At 39.7% G+C, this 27,547-nt stretch overlaps 2 protein-coding genes across 3 annotated transcripts in view; one reads left to right on the forward strand and one right to left on the reverse strand.

Annotated features, from left to right (window-relative positions):
* Positions 1-20,734, reverse strand: part of LOC132133742 (growth arrest-specific protein 2-like) — a 31,062-nt gene extending 10,328 nt beyond the window's left edge. Inside the window, exons 1-4 of one of the 2 annotated variants that reach the window (XM_059546675.1) lie at positions 20,446-20,734; positions 16,549-16,631; positions 15,892-16,040; positions 11,690-11,814 (exon numbers count right to left, since the gene is read on the reverse strand). In XM_059546675.1, the coding sequence (XP_059402658.1) occupies positions 11,690-11,814; positions 15,892-16,039 (273 nt within the window). In that variant the 5' untranslated portion in view covers position 16,040; positions 16,549-16,631; positions 20,446-20,734. The remainder of the gene's footprint in view (positions 1-11,689; positions 11,815-15,891; positions 16,041-16,548; positions 16,632-20,445) is intronic. The other variant, XM_059546676.1, reaches the window with a different exon arrangement.
* Positions 20,735-21,194: 460 nt separating this feature from the next.
* On the forward strand, positions 21,195-22,514 carry fancf (FA complementation group F). The gene has a single exon (XM_059546674.1). The coding sequence runs from the start codon at positions 21,298-21,300 to the stop codon at positions 22,309-22,311; it is 1,014 nt and encodes a 337-aa protein (XP_059402657.1). The 5' UTR covers positions 21,195-21,297; the 3' UTR covers positions 22,312-22,514.
* Positions 22,515-27,547: the final 5,033 nt, after the last annotated feature.

Below are 27,547 nucleotides of genomic sequence, written 5' to 3' on the forward strand. Positions count from 1 at the left end.
GGAAGAACGTAGTAGTTGCTTGAATAGATAGCTTTTCTCTCGCTTTTTCCAGAACATTCTCAAGCTTCCTCACTGACCAGTTATCAAAGTATTTTTTCCTCTTGTGAAGTAAGGGTTGATCACTGGAATGACAAGAAGAACTAAAAACAAAACAAAAAACAAACAAACAAACAAAAAACCCTGCTATTATAATATAAAAGCCTTTCTAATGCAAAAAAAATGTAAATACAGCCATCGTGACAGTAATCCATACGACCCCAGTGGATGAATAAATGTCTGCTAAAGCAAAGCAATAACCTTTTTACTATAAACCATCACTTCTTGCCAACTTTTGTACTCACGTTCAGGAGAAAGCTGAGTTTATGTTAAGGGCATTGTGAGCTATGCTTATTTGACTTCAGAAGACATTGATTCATCCACTGTGGGTGTTTGGATTACTGTTATGATGGTTGTGTGCACTTTATGGAGTGTCAAAATTTGGACGCACATTCACTTGCATTGTACATGGACTGATTTGATTGTTTTTTGATATTTTTATTTTTGTGTGTGTGAGTGTTCATTTGAAGAAAGAATGTCATATACATCTGGGATGGCATAAGGGTGAGTGAATAATGACAGAAATACAATACAATTGTATTTCTGTCTTTTTTTTGTGGACTATCCCTTTGAAACACCCACATACAAACCCTCCGTCTTCCTCTCAGAGGTTAGTAGTTGTGTTTGATTGTGTCTCTGTAGCCTCTGGACTGTGTGATCAATGAACAGCTCTTTATCCCTGAGGACTAACAACCTCAAATATTCCTCACATCTGTGCTGCTTTCACACATACACATACAGCGATCAGCCAAGCCAGCATGCAGCCTTTATACAAATGAAAACAGCGGAAACCTTTATTATCTTACTGTATTCAACTCCAATGTAATGCTAATAATCATATATTCTTTGTTTTACACAGATAATTCAAATGAACCTAAAATGGGCTTTTCAGACTGCAAACTTTGAACGCAGGGTCAGCTAAACCCTTGGGATTGTTAACCTCAAATAATGTCTTACTTGCAAATTTATTTATTTAGTCAATAGCATTGATTAGATTACAACAGCATAATTAACATAACTAAAAAGAGTAATGACAGTAATATCTAACCCACTATTTATTTAACTATACTAAAAATGCAATATGGGACCTCTCTGGATAATGACTAAAAACATAGGTTCATAGGTTCATTAAAATCATCAACAGTCAAATGGTTTGCTCAAAAGAACCGGATCACCCAACTTTAACTGAAATTAGTTTTTGGCATTTTATGAAGATGTGATTTGTGCATTCTCCTGCCATCACAATGTTGTGGGTGGTTAGCAGTTATGATACTGTTTTATTTATATAGTGCCTTTCAAACACCCAGAGACACTTTACATTAGGTAAATAACAGATAGTATACAACATAAACTAAACAGCAGACAGGGGGTAAATAATATGCAATATACAAGATAAGTTACAAAAGCATAGAACAGAAAATTAGGGCAAGCAATTAATTAAGAAATACTGTAAATAGGTTAATTTTGAGAGCAGTTTTAAAGGTCTGGAGTGAAGAGATAACACAGAGATCTTGTGGTAGTTTATTCCAGAGCTTGGCAGTGGAAATGGATACTCACTAAAGATGAGAGTCCACCCTGTCAATGATATTAAGCTCTATATACAGTCCCCCAATTTTAAGGGATTTACAGACATGATGAGAAATAGTAATGGTGAGGTTTCGCTTTAGCCAAACATGTTAATGATTCACAAGATTGTTTCTTTGAATGGATCTGTGAAGGAACTATACAATTGTAATGTATCGACTGAAATGAAACAGTCTTGAAATTCAATCTCTTTCCAATGAGACCAACTGGTTATGTTTCCCAGAAGTAAACTCTGTGACAGGAACCCTGGATTAGCATGAAACATGCCATGACATAAAACAACCTCCTCAGTCGAGTATGTAGCCATTTTACGCACAGTACAGCCAGTGGTGTAATGTAACGAAGTAAAAATACTTTGTTACAGTTCTTAAGTACTTTTGGGAGTATCTGTACTTTACTTAAGTTTTTAAGTAATTAAAATGTATACTTTTACTCCGATACATTTCCCCCGAGTATATTTGTTCCTTACTACAAAATAGTCAGAAGAACACAGACTGCAGGAAATTAGGTTTGATGAATCAGTGCTCTGGCATTTGCAAGTAAGACTCCTAAAAAAATAACCTTTGCTCATTTGCAAACGTGGATGATTTCAGTTTCAACTCAAGGTCGAGGCTGGGGTGTGGGATATACAGCATTGTCTGGGATAATATGGTAAGTGTTATTATAATGATCTGTCATTATCAAGTAGGCTATATCATCAAATCATTGATTTATTAGTCTATTACAGTGGTTTTCAACATGTGGTCCGCAGCCCCGTGGAATTGCAGGTGGGCCGCCAATTACTATTAAAAGAAATAATATTGTTAATATATGTAAAAATGTCTAAGTCATAACATAACATCATTTCATATATATAAAATTAAATAACAAAAAGAAATATTAAACTGTTACTATGCTTCCACTATTCGAGCTCGCTGAATAGCTTTATAGCACAATTTTCCGCGGCCCTGACCTCCTGCAGTATGCTATCCGATCCAATCAGAATGCAGCGCCTCTAGCGCGAGAACAGAACAGACTGGGCATAAGCCTAACTCCAGGTTCACACTCTGTCTGTGATGCGTCTTTTTTTCCGAGCCCATGTTAACGGATCAGAGCGTTCACACTGCATGCGCCAAAAGGCTAGAAATAAAAACATGCAAAAATAATTAATATCTAACACATGAGCATAGAGAGAGTTGTGAGCGCACAGGACGCAGTTTAAGTGAGAGGAGACACGTTTTAAGTGTGCACACTCTCTCCGGACCAGAGCAGCGTGTATCTGAGCAAGTACGTCTGGTTTTGTGACAGAGCAAAGGAAATCTGCATGTGAACAGAGAGATTCGCGCTTGTGCATTATTTTAATGTGCTTTCGCGTTATATTTATGCACTCTCGCTGCTGACTGCATACACATATATACACACTGCAAACACCTGAGGCACCACTATAATTAATGAGCTCTATGAACAATGCATGGCAAAAAGAAAAAAAAGTCCCTAATTCCGTGGGTTTAAGTCAGGAATAGGAGCCCACCGTGGGCTTAACTAGGGAACAGGAGCCTCTCCTGGGCCTAACTCGGGAACAGGAGCCTATTGTGGACTTAACTCGGGAACGTGGATGGCTTACGGGGTGCGGGCACTGGAGGGTGCTCTTGAGGAGCAGGCACAACACAGTGCTTTCTAGGGGCTGGCATTGGAGTGAGTTTAGGAGAAGCCGGCATATCTGGGCTGAGGACAGCGACAGTGCTGGGAGGAGATGGGTGTTCGGACCATTTGGCTGGGTATGTGGATGTTCCCGGCAAGTGGTGAGCTGGGGCTGCTCATGGTTTTCGGGAGGGACTGGATGAGGAACTTCTTCGACCTCGGAATTAGAACCACATAAATAAAGGACATGATTTACCAGCTCAATGAGGGAAAACTACACGTGGGAAGATCACAGCTGATGAAGTCATCATCCAGCCCCAGCCGAAAACAGACACTAAAAGCAGAATCTAACCAGCTCACCTGGTTGGAGAGCTCCAGGAACTTCTCCACATACTCCTCCATACATACTTACGACCGCCCTGCCGCAGACACCACAGTCTGTCTTCAGCCATTGTATTTGGGTAAGGCCCGCTGTACTGTCATGCTTTGCTTGGGAAAGGAACCAGGAGATACAGGAGAATGATGAAGTAGAATATTTAATTAAATGCACAAGGAGATACAAACAGTTTAATGACGTATGACAGTGGACATCGAACCAAGAATAGAGGACACTATTTAAAGATGGGACTCAAATTAACTAAATGGGGAACACCTGGAACTAATGGAACTGATGACAGGAACAGGAAACATAACCACATAAGGACAACAGGAACTAAGACTTGGGTAAAACAAGGAAACTCTAGTCCACAACACTGACAACACTAAGTACCGAATGAAGTGCTTCTTATTCTTACCTAAAAATAAAAAATGGAAGAGATCGTTAAAACTGAACATAATCTTGCTACTCAAGCTGTGTATGAATATACAAAGAAGCAAAAAAAAAAAATTATATATAATAATAATATATATATATATTAGGGGTGTAACGGTTCGTACCGGACCATTTCGGTACAGGGCTTTCGGTACGGTGCACGTGTGTACCGAATGACGGAATGCAATATTTTGTGCGCGGGCGGAACATAAGTACATTTTCGTGTTTCCAAACAAACATATTAAGTGGCGGACGTCTCCGCATACAGCGCAAATCCCGCCCTGCAGCTGATTCTAAGGCAGGCGACATACTGGATGCGTGGCGCAAGCGTCTCAGCTGCGTGGCGTGTCCGTTTTTAATTCGGCTCCCATGTTAACTCATAGTTAACAGGTTAGAGCTTGCAGACTGCCTGCGTGAGACGCGCATCTCAGGCGCGGAAATCGTGTGCATGCTAGAAATAGAACCGACGCCTATTTTTACCGTGACACGCGCGCGTGTTGGAAGCGTTTCCAGGCAAAATAGAATAGGAAAATATGTTTATATGTCATTTTGTACACAAATACATATTAATTCATGACACTTTGATGTTTGAAAGTCTGTAGGTTGACATAAATTCAGATATAAATGTAATTTAAAAAAACAAATTAATAATTATCGATTTTCAAATATTGCACCTGTCAAACATAGTCTATTTTGCCGTCAATACTGTTGATGGTGTCCTTTATCAGTAGGCTTTATATTTATGTTCAACATGAAGTATAGATATTGTTGTCATGAAGACAAGATCCTGGGGTGCTTCTCAATTCATATTTGTGCATCCTCGTTTCCTTTCCTCGCTTCCTTTCCTCGTGTCTTAGCTCCACCCTTTCAGGATGCGAGGGAAGGACGCAAGGAAAAGACGTGAGGATGGAGGACTTGAATCAAGTGAAATGATTTATCCTCGCTCCCTTCAGCGTTACTTCAAAGTGTCATCAGCTGTAATTAAAGGGATCTGCCCTTATGTTGTTAAAGTTTGCTAATTAAGACATTCATAATAAATATTAATAAAGCAAGATGCCCTGTTTGAAATATATGACATGCATGGTTTATTTGAAGTGAAAAGGTAAAATATAAATAAAAATTGTTACAACAGATGTGAAGGGGGAGGAGAATTTATACGTGCGTCACGTTAAGTCGATAAAATACTTCCGCATAGGATACACCTGTGTATCCTCGCTCATCTCTCCTCATGAAGCCTCCTCCCTCCTCGATCCTCGTCTCCTCGTGGTGCAATTAGAGAATTGAGATGTCCTTCAAGATGGCTGTGTTCGATCGGTTTCCGGGTCATAGGATGGAGGACGGAGGAGCGAGGAGACGAGTAGGGATATTGAGAAGCACCCCTGGTCTGTCGGCGGCCTCTCTCTATGTCACCTACAGCAGCAGCAGCGCGCCAGCGCCGCGTCAGGCACGATTCTGGTGAAGCAGGCCTACAAGCTGGGATTGGTAATGCTGCACTGTAATCATAGTTATTTATTTATATTTTTCATTATATTTTAATATATGATATTGGTTTGAGACTGAGAGTATTTTATTTAGTGGAGAACTTTGCAGCAGTATTTTATTTCTTATTCTATTTTTATTTTATATATATTTTATTAAAAAGTATTTTTTTAAAGTGTATAGTAATAAACAACCTCCAGTTTAATGTTTGCATTTCTTTTCCTTTCTGTACCGAAAATGAACCGAACCGTGACTTTAAAACCGAGGTACGTACCGAACCGTGATTTTTGCGTACCGTTACACCCCTAATATATAAATATAAATAAATTTGCTTCCTTTCCATTTTGCATTTACTTGTACTTTTACTTTCAGTACTTAAGTACGTTTGAGATTTAAAAAATACTTTTCATACTAAAGTACAATAAATATCACAAACATTAAGACTATTCTAAACGGTGACTTTAACTTCTACCAAAGTCATTTTCTGGTAAGATATCTGTACTTTTACTTGAGTATGACTATCAGGTACTTTATACAGCACTTAGTACAGCAGGCATGCTAACACACACACAGATACACAGTTTGAAACAGTATAGTATTACAGGGTGGCCTGCAGTATTTGTGCAATGTAAAGTGTAAAGTGACATTTTTTCATGGAATTATAATTAAAAGTCATTCAATGAACATGCAATGTTCATACTACAAGTCCAAATATATATGGCCACATTCAAAGAAGAATATGCACAGCATGAAGTATGGTGACACTGACTCATCTTATATCACTAACCAATTTGTAGGCAATATTAAGTGCATACATTTCATGATTACTTTGATATGCCAGCTGTGAAAACTACAGGCCATGAATTCTACTGTGTAATTCCTTAGGGACTCTATTAGAATGGGAGCAAGTCATAACTAACAGAAAGACCCATTCTGAGTATCTGTAATAGGTGGTTCTTGGCCAAGACAAGCAGAAATATTTTCTTAATTTACCTTCGAAAAATTCTCCCGATCTTAATGGTTTTACCATCTGGAGGAGTTTTTGAACACTTAACAAGTCACAGCTTTCATTAGACTGCTCTGTTAAAATGAAATAGCTCAGTGATTTTCCAAAGTTCATCATCCCACAATGCCGAGGTTTGGCAGGGAATGGCAAGCGGCCCTGACTTCAGACAAAGGTCTTTGTGTGAGAGAGAAATGCATTCAATACCAGCACCTGAAACCAATACACTGCAGTATTCTGTAATCTTAGTTTGAAAACTCGCACAGGTTTTGGCAGCCATGATGAATGAATTCATGTTACTGCTGTGGAAATACATGCAATGTGCTGAATGCAGAAAATAATGAAAGAGTGCTAATGTTATGCAAATGTGCTAATGTTCCATTCACATGAGATCACCCTACAGGCGTCTAGGTAATATCTGCCAATCGCAACTGAGTATATACGGCTAATTTAGTCACAATACTACCATATTGTGATGGGAGGAGCACAAGATAGACACAGTGGGCATGGCGTCAGGCCTCGGAGAGGCTTTTATTAACAGAAAATCAAATAAAACAGGGGATAAAAGTGGCCAAAGGGGAAGAGTGTCCAAAATAAACAGGGAATCTGGTGTCCTCGTCGTGCTGCGGGGTTCGTGTGGGTCGGGCAGTGTTCATGGAGGAAGGGTCCAGGTAAGGGGCGTAGTCCGGCGGCCACACGCGCTCCCCTCTTCGGTCCGGGGCGCGAGGGGCGGCGGCTTACTCTATCAGCCACATCACTCTCGTTGGCCGCGGCGCTGGCAGGGGATGGACGGCCCGGCATCCTGGCCCGACGGCCATGTAAACGGGTGCGGTTCCCATCCGGATCGCGGGTCCGGCACCTCATGTCTCTGGTGGCGCAGGAGTCCCTCAACGCACCCTTCCTGGACCCACGAGGACACCAGTGTGCATGCATGGGGAAGAGACCAGTCTCCCGAGGAGAGGCGCGTTGGGCTTTTAAACAGCGGCGGTGATGAGACTCCATTTCCTTCAGGTGTGCCCCATCACACGCCGCCAGCCCTGACTCGTCCAGCCCCCCTCCTCTCACACACCAACTCCAGTCGGGAGCCTGGTGAAGGGCGGCGATTTAGGACGGGGTGCCGGTGACAATCAGGGAGGAGGCAGCTGACTCGTCACAATATACATGAACACATAGAATATCTCATAATGCTTAGTCAAGCCAAGTCAGCTTTATGTAGCACTTAATACGATACAAATTGTGTCAAAGCAGCTTTACAGTGTTAAATAGGAACACAGTGTGTCGATAATGTAGGAGGACAATAGTAAGCAGTCCGTTTTTCAGTTAAAGTCAATTCATTGTTGATTCAGTGATTCAGTCATCATCCAGCTCATTATCTGTGCAATCAAGCCAACAATATTGCCAGAAATTGAGTGTTCCCAACTTAGCAAGCCAAAGGCAACCGTAGTAGGGAACCAAAACTTCATAGTCTATAGTGCCATTCATAAAATCAGATCACTTGAGTAACTTCTGAAAAGGGAGCTAGAGCAAAAAATTTTGCAGTTTGAGAAAACTGTCACTGAATTCAGCTGGTGTGCCTTAGATGGCCACCAGAGGTCACAGTGTGTTGGTGTTTGAACACATGGCTTGTTGTGTTTGTTGGTGCCATGAGCTCTCCTGCCTATTGTCTGTCCCTGCCTATCTTGTTACATCATTATTGTTTCAGTTGCTCCACCTGTGTTTCCCTCATTACCCTCCTCGTTTGTTTCCCTATTTATTCTCCTTGTGTCTGCAGTCCTGTGCTGGTCCATTGTTTAATGGTATTTGTCACTCGTGAGATGTGCGTTTTTAACGTGTGCTTCCTCTGTAGCTTTGCTCTTCCTGTTCCTGTCTTGCACTGCTGTCTTGTGCCTTGTGTCTGGCTTGCCTGTCTGTTTTTCTCTTCGGGGTATTTTGTGTTTGCTTTTGTTTTTACTATTAGTATAAGCCCATCATCCTGCAATTGAGTCCTCGCTTTATCCCTCATTGGAACCATGACAGAACGTACTAGCCAATTGAAGACTGAACAGAGAACAAGCACACTCCATCTTCCAGCCTCCACTATCTGCAGCCCGCTCTTCCATTCCATGCTTAAGGTAGCAGCATTGAGTTCCCTCAGCCAACGGGGGACTGACTTGAGGGAATTCGCAATGGAGCTCAGGAGTGCGTTGGAGGGGCTGGACTATCGTTGGAGTCTCGTCCCATCATGGCTGCCACTCCAGAGTCATGTCCCGTCATGGCTGCCACTCCAGAGTCGTATCCCTTCATGGCAGCCACTCCAGAGTCTTATTCCAACATGGCCGCCAATTCAGAGCCTCATCACAAAATGGCTTCCAGCCGAGAGTCTCCAGCCATCATGGCCGGCACACCAGGGTCTTCAGCCGTCAAGGATACCATGTGGGGAAGTCATGGCCTAATGGTTAGAGAGTCGGACTCCTAATCAAAAGGTTGTGAGTCCGAGTCTCGGGCCGGCAGGAATTGTAGGTGGGGGGAGTGCATGTAAATTGCTCTCTCCACCTTCAATACCACGACTGAGGTGCCCTTGAGCAAGGCACAGAACCCCCAACTGCTCCCCAGGCGCCGCAGCATAAATGGCTGCCCACTGCTCCGGGTGTGTGTTCACGCTGTGTGTGTGCACTTTGGATGGGTTAAAAGCAGAGCACGAATTCCGAGTATGGGTCACCATACTTGGCTGTATGTCACGTCATGTCATGTCACCATGTAAGTTTTTCTGGGTATTATGAACGAGCCGCATGAAGGTATTAAGATGTGCTCAAGGCATTTGAGACTAGTTTCCAGTTTGGTGAACCTACCTCTACTGTCAGTGCGAGCAGCAGGCATCACTGTGGGGGTCTCAAGTCCAGTGGTCCTGGAAGAAAGACTCCGGGTGTCCCTAATACAAAGATCCAAGAGGACCTGACTCCTTTGGTCCTGACTCCGGTGGTCCTAGTGGTTCCGGAGTTACCCGCTCCAGAAAAACCTTCCACAGAACAGCCCACCCTCACTGCTGCTGCCATGAAAGTGGTCACTGAGCCACCCACTCTCCTTGTCTCAGCCAGGGAGGCCGAAACAGAGCCGCCTGATTTCACTGCTGCTGCCACTGTCAAGAACACTGTCTTTGCCTTTCACCTCATAGCTGTTCTGCAGGCATGGGCCACTTCAAAATTCACTTCAGCCTCCCTGGAGCCTGCCTCAGAGCTCTCTCCAGAGCCAGCTCCAATCCAGAAGCTCTCAGAGTCCACTCAAGAATGCACCCCAGTCTGGGAGCCCTCAGAGTCCACTCCAGAACCTGCTCCAGTCCGGGAGCCTTCTGAGTCCACTCTAGAATCCGCTCCAGTTCACAAGTCTGCTCCAGAGCCTAGTCTAACCCATGAATCTGCTCAGCCATGGTGGGCTTCAGCTATGCATGCTCCACCCTGGAGGGCTTCAGCTCTGCATGTTCTGCTACATGGGCCTGGCCCAACGTCCCTCCCCCTGGTCTACCTCCATTCCACCTCCCTCCTGGATTCCTTTCTAGTTTGGTGGAGCATCGAGAATCTGCTCCTCAAAGGGGGGGTTATGTCACAGTATTCAGCTGATGTGCCTTAGAAGGCCATCAGAGGTCACTGTGTGTTTTGTTTGAGCACATGGCTTGTTGTGTTTGTTGCTGTCGTGTGCTCTCCTGTCTATTGTCTGTCCTCACCTATCTTGTTAACTCATTATTGTTTCAGTTCCTCCTCCAGTGTCTCCCTTCTAGTTCCTGCCTTGTCCTGCTTTGTTGTGTCTTTTGCCTGGCTTGCCTGCCTGTTTTTCCCCCTCAGGGTAGTTTATGTTTGCTTTTGTTTTGTTTTTACTATTAATATAATCCCATTGTCCTGCAATTTAGTCCTTGTTTCATCCCTCATTGGAACAATGACAAAAACTAGTCCAATATATAGAGAAATTGAGAAGTTTCCAATATAGTGTTTGCCAGTCACAACTAGCATTATGTTAGTGTGATTGAGCTACTATTATTAATATTTTCAATTCATTTTATTATATATGATTTGGATAATTTATGCATTTAGCAGACACTTTTATCCAAAGCGACTTACAGTGCATTCAGGCTAACATTTTTTACCTAACGTGTTCCCTGTGAATCGAACCCAGGGATTTATTTAATTTTATTTATTCATTTGTTGTTAATTTCAAGCAACGACAATGTTTTTATGGGTTTAGTTTTAATATAACTCACATTTTTAGAGCTATTTTTATTTATTTATTTTTATTAGAATTGGTTAATAAAAATATATACAATTGCAGTTTTTTGATAAGATTTGGACACATTTTTATGCCTTGTTCTTTGTTAAACACCATATTGTGACGAGTGGGGCGGGGCCGAGAGACGTGGGAACAGGAGCGAGGCCGGTGGAGTGATTGGAGATGAGCGACACCTGTTTGACCCACCGGTCTCGAGTCCCACGGAGGAGATGGAAGGATATAAAACTGGATCGACGACAGTGAAGGACGAGAGAGGACCAGGCCTGGACTTTATTTTGTATTTGGTTTTTATTTATTCGCGACAGTCGTCCGCGAGGGGCTGTTGCTCTGTTTTGTATTTATTTTGATTATTAAAGTTTATATTTGATTGTCCGCCGGTTCCCGCCTCCTTCTTCCCGAAGATTACGGAGTTTTTATCGTTACACATATACTGTATAATCAGATAATTAGCCCAGTTAAAAAAAAATAAATAATAATAAAAATAATAATAATTAAATAAAATGAATGAATGAATGAATAGCCACAACATACTTTTCACTCTGTGTGGGGGTAGAAATATGGTGGGTAAATTACACAATTCACCAGTAGGGATCTCATGTGTAAGTCATGACACAATGAAGAATCATGAATCTAGTCTATTACAGTCTTTACACTCTCAAAGAAAAAAAGAAAAATTACATAGTACAAAAGCTGTCACTGGGGCAGTACCTTTTAAAAGAGTGACAGCCTTTGTATCTTTTTCTTCTGGGAGTGTAGGAGACTTTACAAGAAAATAAAAAAGTGAATTAAAATAACTGCAATCACAGTGTTCCTATATATTATAAATAACAGTAAATTAGTACCTTTCCTGGTGAATTCACATCCAAGTCATTTTGCCTGAACTTCTCCTGCAGAGTCTCAGCCAGCTGACACAACAGGAAACCGTTATCTAACCTGTCCATGAAGCTCTCTGCTGTGATTTCTACACCTGATGGAAAAGATGACAGAAAGAGATGAATATCCCACAAAAGACTTTGGCTTGATTGTGCTTCCTTGTACTTAGCTTACTTGCATAACTCTGATAGGTGCATTACTGAATTGCAGTGTAATGAGCTTCTCAGCATCTGGGAATTAATCTGTATTCTCAAATCAGGATTATGCAAATTTAGAATTTACAAATGAGCTCCCTCTGAATTCATAACGTTCATTCAATATCAATATTCATGAACATTATTTTATCACTAAATTGAGTGAAATACAATACTAAGTGAAATAGAAATAAAAAAGAATCTAAGACAATTTTAACTAATAAAGAGAAAAAATATATTTTTTAAATCTATATATATAACTAATTTCTATATATAACATTTAAAATACTATTAGTATTATCTCATGATTCTAGAAATAATCCATATAATATTATAACATAGGATTCATATTAAAACATTAAATTTCCAAATAGAATAAGTAACTTTAATTAAATCTAAATTCTTAATATAAAAAAAAATCTAATTAAAACCATAATTAGATTAAATTCAATTCATATTTAGAGATCATATAAGACATTGTCAAATCACACTCTTAATGATGCACAACCCTGGGTCAAATCCAGACATTTGTTACAGCTATGATTCACAGATAAACACATTTCAGTCCCAAAAGCAGACAAGTGCTTTGGAAGGAAGCAGCTGATTTATTTCGCAGTATTCAGTATTCCAGATAAAACACACACACACACACACAGACTCAGTTCTACACAGATCAACATGTGGCGGCTGACTTCCAGGCGATCATTCTTTCTACATGATGTCACTGTGAAACAGGAGGCAGTGGCACGGGGGTTGGGTATCTGTCGAAAGAGCATATTTTCTCATCCACTGTGCTTTTTGTTTCTCATAAAGAGGGGGCGTCAGTGGTCGAGGGGGTTCAGATGTTTTAATGAGTTCCAAATGTGGTAATTGAGCCCAGTGGAGAGCTTGTGAAATTCTTTCTGAACATATTTCCTCACAAACAACTTCTTACCCTCGCTACCCCTTCAAAGAACCAAACCACCTATCCCATACTCTGAATCTAGAAAATTTAAGTAATACATATTGAGAGTGAACACATTACTTAGTTTACTCAGTGGTCCTATGAAAATTAAAGTGGTCATGATTTATTTTATTTTTTTAATGTTTCTTGAGGTTCACTTTTTTTTTTTTTTTTTTTTTGCACAAAAAATATATTCACAAAAATAATTATTTTTAAATCTCATTCTGACCCTCTGTCCAAAATAATCCATTTTAAGGCTCGTTAAAGGTTTGTCAGTAAACGGATTGTTTAAATTTTACAGTAAACATTTAATTTTGACTTAAATAACGCATCATCATATTGCCCATGAGTAAGTGTTTTGAAAACATTATCTATATAAAATTGCCATTCCTCTGACACAATACAAAATTAAAGTTGTTCCATTTGTTCTGGACACTTTTTGAAGTCTATACAGACACAAACATGTCATTAAGGGAATGTTCCTTTACTCTTCCATTCATCCTGTTGTCAGAAGTAGCTCAAGTGTTTGGAGAAATTGAATGGGCAGCTGTATACTGTATATAGTGTAGACAGTCTCAGTGATTATAATGGGTTCTATTTGCATTTGGCACAGCATGATGCAATGCTCATGACTTATCAGCCGAGTGATTGCCAGTGGTGTGTTGATGTGAAACTATTCATCCGTCTTGTTCCAGAGGCACTCATATGCAAATATACTTGCATGTGTGACATCACAAAACCCTCAATATAAGTTCATTATTAGAGATGTTATAGTTATGATGTGGTTATATACACTACTCAAAAGTGTGCAATCAGTACGATTTTTAATGTTTTTAAATATGTTTCTTATGCCGATCATTCCATTAATTTCAAGCGTTATACAAATAAAGGGTGAATTGACTTGACTTCATTTATTTGATAAAAAATACAGTAATATTGTTGTGAAATTGTTGTAATATTGTTTTCTATTTTAATATACTTTAAAATAGAATTTATTCCAGTGATGCACAGCTGAATTTTCATCAGCCATTACTCCAGTCTTCAGGGTTACACATGGACCTTCAGAAATCATTATAATATGCTTATATAATACATTAATAACGCTGACAGTTTTTAAAATTGTTTTTTTTTTTGGAACCTGTGACTCAATTTTTAGGATTCTTTGATTAATAAAAAGCTAAAAAGAACAGCATTTCTTCAAAATAGATATATTTTATTCAGCAAGGATGCAGTAAATTCATACAAAATGATAGTAAAGACTTATATTGTTAGAAAAAAATTAATCTATTTTGAATAATGACTGAATGGTAAAAAGGATATGTGAAACGGTCAAGAAAAATATTATTTATGATGGAGGTGCTTGGGCGCCCTTGAAAAACTGAACAATGATGGTGTTTTGCATGGTCAGTGAATGATCCTGAAAGCTTATTAACACATAGGGCATTCCTAAGTGTTTTCAGAGCTGTTCTATATTCATCATGACCATCTAAGTTATGCTTCTGGCCATTTCTTTTCTATCTAGTCAAGAGTCATTCAAGTACTATCTACTTAGAAATAGATTTTCTAAAGTGTTTGTAAAGATTACATTTCAATAACCTCACCAATAAAATCGGTCAACAATTATGCAATAAATCATGTTTCTTTAGCTTAAAACACCATGATTAATAAAAAGTTTAACAATAATTAATCAAAACACCAATAAGCACAAATAACTATAATAGAAAGCCTCAAAATGTCAGTGTTTCATGTTTACAAGTGGCTTCTGGTAAGACCAGCAAATTATCAAATTGTGTTCCTGTAACACAGATCAGTTTCAGAGATCTGAGCAGCTATATGTCTAAAAAAAACAACACGGAGACAGGCATAAGCCACTAAAGAGTGTGGACGATCTGGATAGGGAACTAGTGGTTGGTGTGTGGTTGAATATGAAGCCCCTATGTGGCCCACTGCGGCTCCTGGCTGGCTTTTGCTCCAGGCAGACCAAAGACAAAGCCCTGGTTTCAGCTGGCTGTTCATGGCTTGAGAGCTGCCAGAAATTCCACAGACATCCCCCTCCATCCGCACACACACAGAACCAAAGCCAGGGCCACGACACACTACCATTCGTCTCTCTTTATAATTTGTCTCCTGATTCAAATGGTGGTTGTTTATTTTTTCACACTTAACTCAGAATAGATAAGTTTTTGTTGTGATTAAAAGGGATAGTTTTAAAATCTAAATTTGATGTTTATCTGCTTACCCCCAGGGGATTCAAGATGTAGTTGACAGCTAAAACATACAATAATAAATAAAAAAACATTGCTCATGACGATACATTGATGTGTAAAAACACAAAACGATCGGTCTGTGCAAGAAACTGAACAGTATTTATATAGTTTTTTACCTCTGAATTTCACCGCAATGTCAGAACTTCTGAGCTCTCCTGAGCAAGTCCTCTTGTGCCCGTTCTCAAACAAGCGTCTGACGTGTCTTCTTCTACTTGCTTTACAGTGGAATGCAGACTTATATGTGCATTTGAGAGATAGGTGGCAGTAATGCACTTATAAGTCTGCTATCCGCCGTAAAGCAAGAAGAAGACGCCTCATGCTCCTGCTTGAGAACGTGCTCAGGACAGTTCAAACAGTTCTGACACTGTGGTAAAAATCTGAGGTAAAAAATTATATAAATACTGTTCAGTTTCTTTCACAGACCAATCGATTTGTGTCTTTACACATCAATGTATCATCACGAGGTTTACTTTGGTTTTGTTTGTGTATGTTGTGTCTGTTTTTTTTGTTTTGTTTTTTATTGTATGTGTTTTAGCTGTGATTCCCATTCACCTCCATTATAAGACTGACAGATTGCAACGGTTTGATTAAAAAAAAAATCTTTGTTTGTGTTCTACTGAAAAAACAAAGTCACCTACATCTTGGATGCCCTGGAGGTAAGCAGATAAACATCAAATTGTTGGGTGAACTATCCCTTTAACAGAGAATCACTGTTGTGAATGATACAGGAATGGCTAAGGCACTGAAGCAGGAACAGCTTGACTTACCCAGTATGCTAGAGAGCCAGAGCGCCAGGTCTTCCTTCATGGGCAGCAGACTGGCCTCATGTCTACTGGCCAGCCACTGACTGTACTGCTGCAGATCTGTGAGGCCTGGACCAGCCGGCTGCTGCTTTCCGCTCAGAGGACTGAACATGCTTCAGAAAACAGAAAACGAGAGAGGAACATCTACATCAGTGCAATTTAAAAACATTCATTTAATCAAATTGAATTGCTCAAATGAATTATTTCACTTTCCCACAGAGCACAGATGTCATCTGATCATTCAAGCCCTTTCTGTTGCTTCACAGTAGACTCTTATCCTCTACACCGATCTTCTCATCACAGTCCAGCTCCAGGCTCTATCTTCTCTGTCCTGTGATATAATACTCACTAGGCTTTTTTTTTTTTAAGAAAGAACAGACACACACTGTGTGGCTTCTCTCCAGTCCTGCTCTAGTGCGAATCTTTTCTGACCTAAAGGCTCTTTACACAAATGAGCATGCTCTTCCCAATGAAACATCAGAATTAGTTGCAATTCCACAATTAGATCATTCAGATTACATTTTCTAAAGAAAATGCGTTTTAGAAAGTGTGAGTGAGAGTATATATATATATATATATATATATACATACAGACAGTGTATATCAAACCTCAATATTCACCTTGAAAGACCCTGTTTCCACAAAGACCGAACACAGAGAACTTCTCAAAGCCAGCACCAATGAAAGAACTGAGAACACCAATGCTAAAATGTAAAGAAGAACAATAAAATGGTTTCATGATCATACATTCTTAAAGATTAAGGTGCTTCACGATGCCATAGAAGAACCTTTTTGTCTTAATGGTTCCATAAAGAACCTTAACATCATTTCTGTTTCACAAAAGGTTCTTTGTAGCAAAACAAGGTTCTTCAGACTAAAAAGGTAGGAAAGAAATGGTTCTTTAAAGAACCTTTGACTGAACCATTCTTTGTGGAACCAAATGCCATACGCTGTGAAGAACCTTTTTCAAGCACCTTTATGTTAAAACCTGGGCAGTTGGAGCACCGAGATAAACTTCAGCATCTGCCCTGGCTAGACATATCACCTGACAATCACTTTGAAAAACTCTGAAATATCGTTTTACCCTCATCTCTAGTTCACCGTACAAATGATGAAGATTTTTTCACATTTGTGTTTTTATAAAAGGAGTATTTCTTGTTTGTCTGAGGCAGTTATATTTCTCTGTAACAACCTGATGATATTTGCAGAAGAATGTGTACGAATCCAGTTGAATGTTTCAGTGATCTACTAGACTCTGACGAAGGCAGTGTAATTCTCATGTAATTCTAGTGAATCCTGCTGATCAGACGAGTTGATCTGGTTCTTGTGAACGTATAACTTCTTTCAGAAAACTTGTTACTTCACATCATTGCGGTTTGAAGTTTTGTTCAAGAGTTAGGACGTGATAAATGTGGTGGCAGCAGTTTGGTGTATTACTAATGCAGAAATGCCGTGATAATATGTGATGCCAGCCAGCATTGCGAGGGATTGCCCCTTACTCATAAATCATGCGAGGAACTAGAGAGAAGTTATGAGTTCTGAGAAGTGTTCCTAGTCTCCTGTATCCCACTGAGCAACCTGGGAATGAGGACTCGGTCCAACAATCGTCACTTTGTTTTGGTGGGCTCTGAATGGCTGGCAGGCGAAGGCGAACTGAAAGTCAATCTGTATATTTTCCTTGTTCCACAAAATAGTATGCCAGAGTTCACTTTACCCTGCTAAACGTCTATCAGATAAAGGCAAATCTCCTCTTTCTTTTTCTTTCTGAAAGAGCTCCTGTGCTGGAAAAGGTGGAGAGGAAAAGAAACCAGAGAAATGTAAAAGAGCTGTTACTGACTCTCTAAACAATAAAAATAGGACATACTGTCCCATATGGACAAAGGCAAGGTGCACAGCAGTCCACTAATCATATCAGAGCCGTCTGTCTGCTCTTAATATTTCCCAGACTGATTCTGTGTTCAGGAGATGAGACCAGAGAACCTGAGACTGACCCTATTAGTGGTGCCTTGATTATTTTTCTCAGAAAAATTTTACTAGTACCTTTTCTATGTAGCCCATAGAAAAGGTACTAGTATGTACCATTTAAGTACTAGTATATATATATATATATATATATATATATATATATATATATTATATTATTTTTTTGAGTCAAATACATGAATAATATTTTTTTGTCTTTTTACGGTTAGGAATGGTAAGTAAAATTTCTCCTTAAAACAAATTCCACTCAGATTTTCTTCCAAGTGACTTAAAATAAAATAATTTAGCCTAATTAATAAATAAGAAACAGACATGCATTCACTAAAATCTCTTTTTCTCCTCTAACGTTTGCTGCCACGTGACATCTACACATCTGCATGACCACCAGCTGGAAACTGATGCTCGGCAAACACAAACCCACAGAGTTCACAGACGGAGAGGACATTTACACTGCATTCAACAACACACACATCAACACACATATTGGGCACATATGGTTGAAATCAAAGGTCAGTGTACAGTGTGACACAGTCGAACCTTTAGCTGGGTCTATTATATTAAGCAACATCATGTTCTTTCACGGTCAATATTTTTCTAGCAAACATTTGTGACAGTGGAGTGATATAAAGGCAATAGGTGTTTCCATATGTTGTGTGTATTTCCCATCCATCATCCGTAAACCATAAATGTTGACAAACTATAACTGATAATACATGAGCTTGCATATCTGATTCTGTTGCAGTTATTTGAGCCTCAATGCTGTGTCATGTTCAACAAGCAAGCACAGAGCACACATTGTAATCTGTCCTTAAAGGACTGTGAAGGGTAAATCACACAAACACATACAGGGCTTAATAAATGTCAATGCTGTCATCATCTTTATACAAAATTATAATCACATTATCTAAATACAACATGAATTGTGTCATTTTGTCAGTTGAGTTCAAAGTAAGCAAAGATTTAGTCTAGCTGCCTGCACAATCCAGTTACTTCTTTTTCCATATATCACACTGGCTTTAAAAGGGTCATGTGATGCGATTTCAAGTTTTCCTTTCTCTTTGGAGTGTTACAAGCTGTTCGTGAATAGATAGGATCCCTAAAGTTGCAAAGACTAAAGTCTCAAACCCAAAGAGATATTTTATATAAAAGTTAAGACTCGTCCACACCCTCCTAAACCGCCTTGTTTATACACGCCCCCATAACTGTGGGGGAAGATTTGCATACCGCCGCCCAAATGTTCACGCAAAGAAAGAAGGTGTGACTTTTATTCTCGCTGTCGCCTTCGGCGCCATGTCGTGGAGACACTGTTTCATTGTAAAAGCGAAAATACTTTGTTTGGTCTTCTAGTACACAACTAGAAATCAGTGGTCAAGTTGTATTTACAACACTGTTCCAGAACAGTTTGACCCAAATATACAGATGTGTACAGTACATTTTACAGAGGACTGTTTCCTGATTCTGGGAGTAGACTACAATGCCTGCTGTTCTGACTCACAGTCTGAAAGTATGTCTTCATATTTAGGATGTGCCACTGACTGTTTAAACGTGAGTTTTGAGCAGTGTAGAGTAGCACTTGTTGTTTGGCATTTCTTCGATCACAAATGCAGACAAGGTTTTATGTTTATGTGTGGTGAGATGCGATGCAACGTGTAAAAGGACAGTATAGGTCATTATTAACACACTGGATAGCTGGCCAATCGGAGCACACCTCGCTTTCAGAACGATGAGCTTTGTAAAAATCAACTCGTTTCAGAAAGGTGGGGCATAGAGGAGAAACAATGTACATTATCTGCAAAATAATGTGTTTATGAACACATTTCATTACACCAAATACACAAAATAATGTTATTTTTAGCAACATCATATGACCCCTTTAACTATGTTTACAGGCTATAACACACTGTAACTGTAAGTTTTAAATGCACATTAGCCCATTTTACTGAGGAAGCTCATGATGAGAGAAAAACTCAAATACCTTTTGCAGCCTAAAGGCAAAAAAAAAACTGAGGAGGAAAACTTTTATTTTCTGTTTCAAGTGCATGCTTGACATTTTATGACTGTAGTAGTATTTCAAAGCTGCCGGTGCTTTCATGAGCTATTTTTTACACTGAAAGAGTAACCACAAAAACAGACTACATTGTACAGATGAATCTAAAATATAAAATGCATTCCCCCAAAATTTCTTCTGAAAAAATAAGTATTTTACCACCTTGAAGGAACAGTTTTAAGTCATTTTGTTTTTATTTTGTTTTATTACAATTCTTAAGGAAACAAAAAAAATTAATAATAATAATAATAATAATAAATATATATATATATATATATATATATATATATATATATATATATATATATATATATATATATATATATATATATATACACACACACACACACCTATCTTGATTAACACACCTATACCCGATATCTATCTATCTATCTATCTATCTATCTATCTATCTATCTATCTATCTATCAGAAGAAGAAGAAGAAGAAGAAGAAAAACATTGTCCTTCCAAAAAAGTATACACTTACCCTCCACAATGCACTGCCTGTAGTTTCTTCAACAGTAGACGGTCGTTTCCACTGAATTCATGCTCTTCTCGCGCACAGGGTCCTCAGACTGTTGTTCACCGTGAGATCCGACTGTCATTGCGGGTCTCAGTTCAAAGCGCGCTCCTGCGACGGACACATTGCGCGATCTCACCGCCTCCCTGAGAGACGCGACGCGACGCGACGCGACGCGCCTTTATCTGCGCGCCTGTGAATCACACGGAGCTGCACGAGACCAGACGATTAAAACGAGCCTCATAGAGAGAAAGGATTTTTAACTGACCAGAAAAAACAAATAAAAAATTAAAGTGTAATAAAAAAAATGTAAGGCAATAAAAACAACAGAAAAAGTGTATATATATAAATATATATAACGAGCTATAGCAATACTTTGATCAAAATAGCTTATTCCAACGCAAGTTGAAACTCATTATTGAGTCTCATTTTTTTAAATGTTTTTTTAGTGAAATCAAGTTTTGTAGGTTATTTTAACTTTTATTTTACTTTCTATCTCTACAACGACTTTTTTGTTGTTGGTTTTATTGCCATAAAAAATTTATTACTCGTGATTTTTTTTTGTGCAAATATATATATATATATATATATATACACACACACACACACACACACACACACACACACACACACACACACACACACACTTTTATTTTGAAATACCGCCACAGAAGTTCATTACCGCGGAAAAAAGTGACGTCATACACGCTCTCAGCCAATAGTGAGTCGAGAACTAGGCACGCTGATCGAGTCCGAAGTTGATTCCGTGCGCATGTTAATTTGTTTATGTTTATTTAAAAACGGTGAAGAGAGCGTTTCATGGAGGCTGTGCTGACACACCTGACCAACATACTGGAGTTACTGGCCGTGTCTCAGACGGACCGCGTGAGTGAATGGGACCGTCACACCACGCTCCGGGCGTTTCAGTGGGCTGAGTACTGCGAGCAGCTTCACTCCCGCTTCCAGTCCAACCCCGCGGTCCGCTCCGTGCTCGAGGCTGCTCTGAGCGACACCAACCGCCGCCTGCGGGAAACTCTGCCCTCGTGCTCTCCGGTCATGTTCTCTGAACTGGCTCAGTGTCAGCACATGCTGCTCGTTCATTTACTCAGAAACCCTTCCGCGCCTAACTCCGTTATCCGAATGCTTTTTCCAGATCCCAAAACTGCTGCACAGGAATCTCTGTTTGATCAAAACAGCCTAATTACGTGTAAATCAGCTTTTAATCTGCTGTGCCGCACATCGGACGGGACTAGTAGTGCTGGGTTACAGGCTGAGGCAGTGGTCAGAGGCACACTGCTCGGGGACCTCTTGAACTCTCTACTGAGTCGGACTGGGAATGACGAGTATGCGAGAACACTGCTGGATTCCATGCTTCTGGACAGCGCGGGAAAACCGGAAAGCCTCTATGACGTCATAGCAGCTGCGCTTCTTTCTCCTGATGACGAAACGAGCGGCGTCACTCGGCGCTGTGTCCTCGCCTGGCTGCGAGAGCGCGAGGGGGGGTTGAGTGAAGTGTGCAGGTCTCTGTCCCCCGGGATCTGTGCCGTGCTCTCCAGACAGTCTCCCGAATTTAAACAGGCATATTGGGGTGTTCTGAAACAGTGGGCGTCCTGCTTGGAGTTTGACGTCTTGGAGAGTCTATGGGTGCCGACATCAGACGAGCCGGTCACCTTTATGAAACTGACTGATCGATTCAAAGATTTATTAAATTCGGGGCCACCGTTAAAAGAGGAGACAGAAGCTGAACTCAAAACACTCAAACGGGAAGCTGGAGACTTTCATGTAAAAGGCCTCTGTATATGGACTGATATAATCATTCAGCTAAAGCTGTAAAGACATCAGAATGAACGTAAATTCAAGTCTGTTAGTTACTTCATGTGATGTTAATTTGACTAATGAAAATATGTGTTTGAGGATAGACGTTTTATAATTATAGCGTTTTGTCGATTTAATGTCTTGTAATAATTGTAAGTTTTATTATTATTGTAGTTGTTGTTTTTATTATAAGAGCCATCATAATATAAATTTTATTTCAACATATATTTTTCTTCATAATTTACATTTCTGAATCTGATTTTGAAGAGAAGTTTTGTGGTGTTTTATTACAGCTGAATAATTAATAAAGCTCTTAACAGAGTTACTGATGTTTCTGTGTCTCCTGGGGAACTGTTTCATTAGAGTAAAAAAAAAACAGGTAATTTATATATATATATAGATAGGTGTGTGTGTGTGTGTGTGTGTGTGTGTGTGTGAGCTATTCTGGTTTATATAAAATAAAATCTTAAGACAAAATGTTCTTTGTAGCAAAAAAATCATAGCTATTTACTGGTCAAAAACACTAGAAACATAAAAAATATATATATAAAAACAGCAGTTGTCCAATACAGTAGGATTATTCTGTATTTCATCTGTATCGTATAATTAGAAAATACGCTCCTTCATTAATGAGGAATGCTGCTCTGAATAGACTGCATGACAGATGGTGGCATCACTGTCACCTTGGCAACCGCTGGCATTAAGCTCTGGATTTCATTTGAAATAGAGGAAGAGGCCAGCAGCAAACGCGTGCGCCTCTTAAATTGGTCCCCGGGGACACACAGACGCATGCTTCATGGGCTGGCTTTCATATGTCTGTCACATGAAGGAGGAGGAGAAAGAGATGGGGAATCTGCATGGGCTGGGGTCACTCCACCTTCAGTGATTCATGAGGTCACTTGAGGTTGTCGAAACCCTCATTGAAGGCTTGTTGCTTATGACTTGATCTGAAATCTCAACAGCCTCGTGCTGTTTGGTGACGCTTTCAAATAGGACCCCATTTCCTTTTCCAACAGGTCTTGTGCTCTTAATTAAAAGCTTGCTCTGACAAGCCAAGTCTTTATGAAGAATTCATACCTCATCAGTTATAAGTTTAAGGTGGTTTTGGGGCCTTAAATGGTTCAGGGGATTATATAAATCTTGTTTTCTCTGGATGTGGATGTGTTATGTTTTGACATGCATGTACACTTAAAATATACAGGTTGTGGCAGCTAATATATAAATGGCATTTAAGGAAAGATTTTGAAGGTTAGGCTAAACATTTTTAATTAGTGAGCAAAAACCAAAAAGTGCTGTTATGATCCCTGCTCTCTCCTTCATCACCAGAAACTGCAGACACTACAGAGTAGTTCCTCTCTGTTCTGATGCTCTAGAGAAGCTGTGCTTTCTCTGACAGCAGATAAATAGTTCTTCATTTTTTTCTCGTCCCTGTCTCCCTGGAAACAAAGAAAATGCATTTCCTCAGCTCAAATATGTACTGAGAAAGCAGCAGGGCAATGCTGAGAAAGCACAGCCGTTTCCACAGTGCATAATCACAGGAGAGATTTCCTCCCTAACACAGCAATTCATTATGGACCTCTTTTTGAAATGGGGAACAAATATTGATGTCATTATTCAGCCATAAGACAGATATTTTCCCATCTCTCGTTTATGGAGAGTCGTTCTGGAATGTCTTTGAAGTATGAGATGTAAATGAATTACCCGTGCACTCATTATTTTATTCACCTTGCCATGATTGTGCTCGTCCCCCATGCACTTGTTAATAATTTCAATTTAACATAATTTGTTTTTAGTATTCCATTTAAAGAACCCAAATGTTTGATGAGTGCTATGTTATATTAAAATTGTTTATAGCTTAGTAATAGTAATAATTTTTGGTTTTATGTAACAACCACACACTTTGATTTATAGCATACTGTAGTGAAAGATGATGCCATTATTATTTGTAAGAAAGTCTGTAAATATGGAATGTGTACATCTGCAGAAGTTACCCGCATACAGATATACGAGAACCAAACAGAACCTAATTTTGATATTATGAGGTCCTAACATTGTTTCAGTGGACTCTGTCAGGTGATTGGCTCATCTAAGGTCATGTGATCTGTACTTCTTGTTGGATTTACAGTAGTTTTGCTAAACTTATGCAGGAGTATTGATTCCAGCACCACATTATAACGCAGTCTGTACACCCAAAGACACTTATTAAATAGCTTCTAAATAACTAAGATATTATCAAGTCAATTACTTAATTAATAAAACACAGAGATTAATAAAGAAAAACATGTTTTCCACATATAAAGACACCTTTATTATCCGTGCTGAGCTGGTGTGAGTGTGTTGGGGCGGGTGTTGACAGCATCAATGAGGACATGGTTTGTTAAACGTGATGAAAAGAGCAGCTTGAAGAGACTGCAGACAGATGAAGGATACTGCTTTTTAGAAAGAAGAGGAGCAGATGAATACTGAAGGACAAACCTATAATGTCTTTAACTGAGCTCAAAATGTGTTTTACATTTATTAATATTAAAACAAAGGTATATTCAATCTTTTTTTATTATTATTAAAACATCTGCCGATAAAGTAATTAATACAAGACTGTTCTATTATTACAAAAAACATTGAATAAGTCATATGAACAGCAAAATCTATCAGACAGTATACTAAAGCATCTCCCTAACCTCTTTCACATGGAAAATCCACAGACTGTAGATCAGAAATGTTTCTTCATCTGACTTGCAGATGTCATTGAAGTCATAACTTCTGTAGCATTTGGTTTGTGAGTAATAGCAGAATTACTCAGACGTTCCAGACAAACTGCCTTCGGTTTAATTAGCACTTGCTCTGTTTGTAATATCTGCTGATCAGTTGTTCGCACCTCCATCACCCATGTGTTCTCACTTCTGCACAAGAGCACAGAGAGGAAGTGAAAAATAAATGAAAGTCAGATCACTATTTATCTTGTGCTGAGACTTATCCCAGCCTAAATTCACTGGGGTACATTCTTAAAAATAAAGGTTGTTTATAAGAATCAATGGACCCACTTTGATTCCACTGCTTGAATGTCTCTGTCTCAAGCGTACAGGGTGCGGGATACACTCTCTAGTTTAGAGAGTTTTTTCTCCCTGGTCTCATCTAAATAACATTTTACTCAAAGGCTGTGTGTGTGAAAGAGAGAGTGTGTGTGTGTGAGAGAGAGAGAGAGTGAGGCTGTAGCGTTCATTAAAGTCTAAGCCTGTCATACACATACATGCACAGATCCCATCTGCCGAGGGTCAGCTCTGAATAGACGAGTCGTCCCCTGGGGACGTGTTGGCCCTTCTCAGTGTGTGCTTAAGCAGATTTGGCTCCTGCTCTTTCACTCGCTGTCTGTCTTCCTCTCCTGTCTTTCTCTGAAAGTCTCCCTCTCCTCTTAATCACCGTCAAAGTGAGAGGTGAGAGGCTTTGAGTCACACCTGAGTCCCAACCCGGACGAATATCACAAAGGAAATCACAGTTGTTTCTCCTAGACAGGAATAAGATCGAAATGAAGAGCAAAATACTTTTTTCAGACGTCTTTTGCTTCCCAGAATATTCTTCTGAGGATAAAGACACCATTCTCCCATGTGTTATGTTTCAACATGGATCTGGAACTGAGCTTTTGCGGGCTCTGCCTCAAAATCTAGTGGCAGCATTTTGCATTGTCAGGCCATGTGCACAGTAATGTATATTAAGGAAGTAAACAGGGTTCGTTTTAATTTCACAGTAGCACAGACTTCAAATTTCTGGTAGGTCCCTCCATTTTATCTCTGCAGGAAGGAAGATGAATCCTAAATATTCCACTGCTGGTCTCCACAGAGCAGATTTGGAAACCAGTTCCAATGCAGAGATGCTTTTTCCAGGGAGAAAAAAACATACTGTCAGATCCCACGGCATCAGCAAGATTGAATTATTTTAAGATGGTGTGAAGAGCAGGGTGGTAGAAGGGGGAGGGGATGATTCTCAAACACAGGAAAAGTGTTGAGAACTGATGAAATATTCATTTAGTTTTGTGTGTGCAGTTGTGCCATACTAGCAGACACCAGGCTTTTTTTGGACTAATTTCACCTGCTAACCTGTCAGGTTCCAAACACAGGGATGTCAGCCAGCATTTGTGAAATGTGTGCAGCAGAGAAACTGAAGTTCATCATCCTGTGTGTAGGGTGGAGTAATTTAAAACCTAATTACATGAATAAATGCCTCAGGCATCAATAGTTCATAAACATGACAGAGAGGAGCAACTGGCCAGCACTTTCATAAGATGAGAAACCGGTCTCATATTCCCATGGAACCTCAATTAGCACAACATATATTGATCAGGTACATTGTATTATTGTATAAATTAATTGAATAAATTGATTGTTAATATATAAGAAAATATATTTTCTTTGTGCAAAGGTAGTTTTGTTTTTCAGCTAGCACTTGCATCGCTGTTTTCATTACTGTTTACTCATTCGTGACTGCAGGTTTAGCTGAGAACATCATATTAGTGCACAGACTGAATGAGCAAACCTTACTTCTGCCTCTCTGCATGAAAGCATACATCTGATGAACCCCCCATTTGCAATAACTGTTTAGGGAGAGTTAAGTTGTGTTGGGAGGGGTTCAAGGAAATAATTGTGTTTGGATCCTGGTGTCCCTTGAGTCCTGCAGAGGTTTGGTCATTACATACACATTCTGGATGCTGATTAGAGCCCCACGGCCCCTAGAGATGCTGGGATACCCTTCAACACCTGCTGCCCCGAGCTCAGCACTGGATCAAACTCATTTATTACACACACACACACACACACACACACACACACACACACACGTTCATTGGATCCATTAGTCTTTGTTTGATCAAAAATAGAATAGCAATTTCAAAATGGGCAATATCCCAATAATATAAGTTGAACCTATTGTTCTATCTGTATACACCATCACAAATACTGTAGATTTAAACAGAGTAAACCAATAGCGTTTGGTGGTTTAAAGCTGATCGGAGTCATGTGGGTGGATTTGTCACGGAGGCAATTGGCATGACACGTGTCATCGGTGGGCTGTGGGAAAACATGTTCCGGTCGGCTGGTGACAGCAATGTGTGTCCTGTCACATTAGCACACGCCACAGAGGAAGCCAGCCCAGGTCATTAAAGTGAGACGGCCCATCCTTTATTTACAACACAGCACGTCTGCTTACTGTTGCCTAGTCAAGAGAGCTGAGATGAAAGATAAAGGGATGATTTTGAAGTTATTTT

Source organism: Carassius carassius, chromosome 50 (genome assembly GCF_963082965.1).
Source record: "Carassius carassius chromosome 50, fCarCar2.1, whole genome shotgun sequence".
Classification (NCBI taxonomy): Eukaryota; Metazoa; Chordata; class Actinopteri; order Cypriniformes; family Cyprinidae; genus Carassius; species Carassius carassius.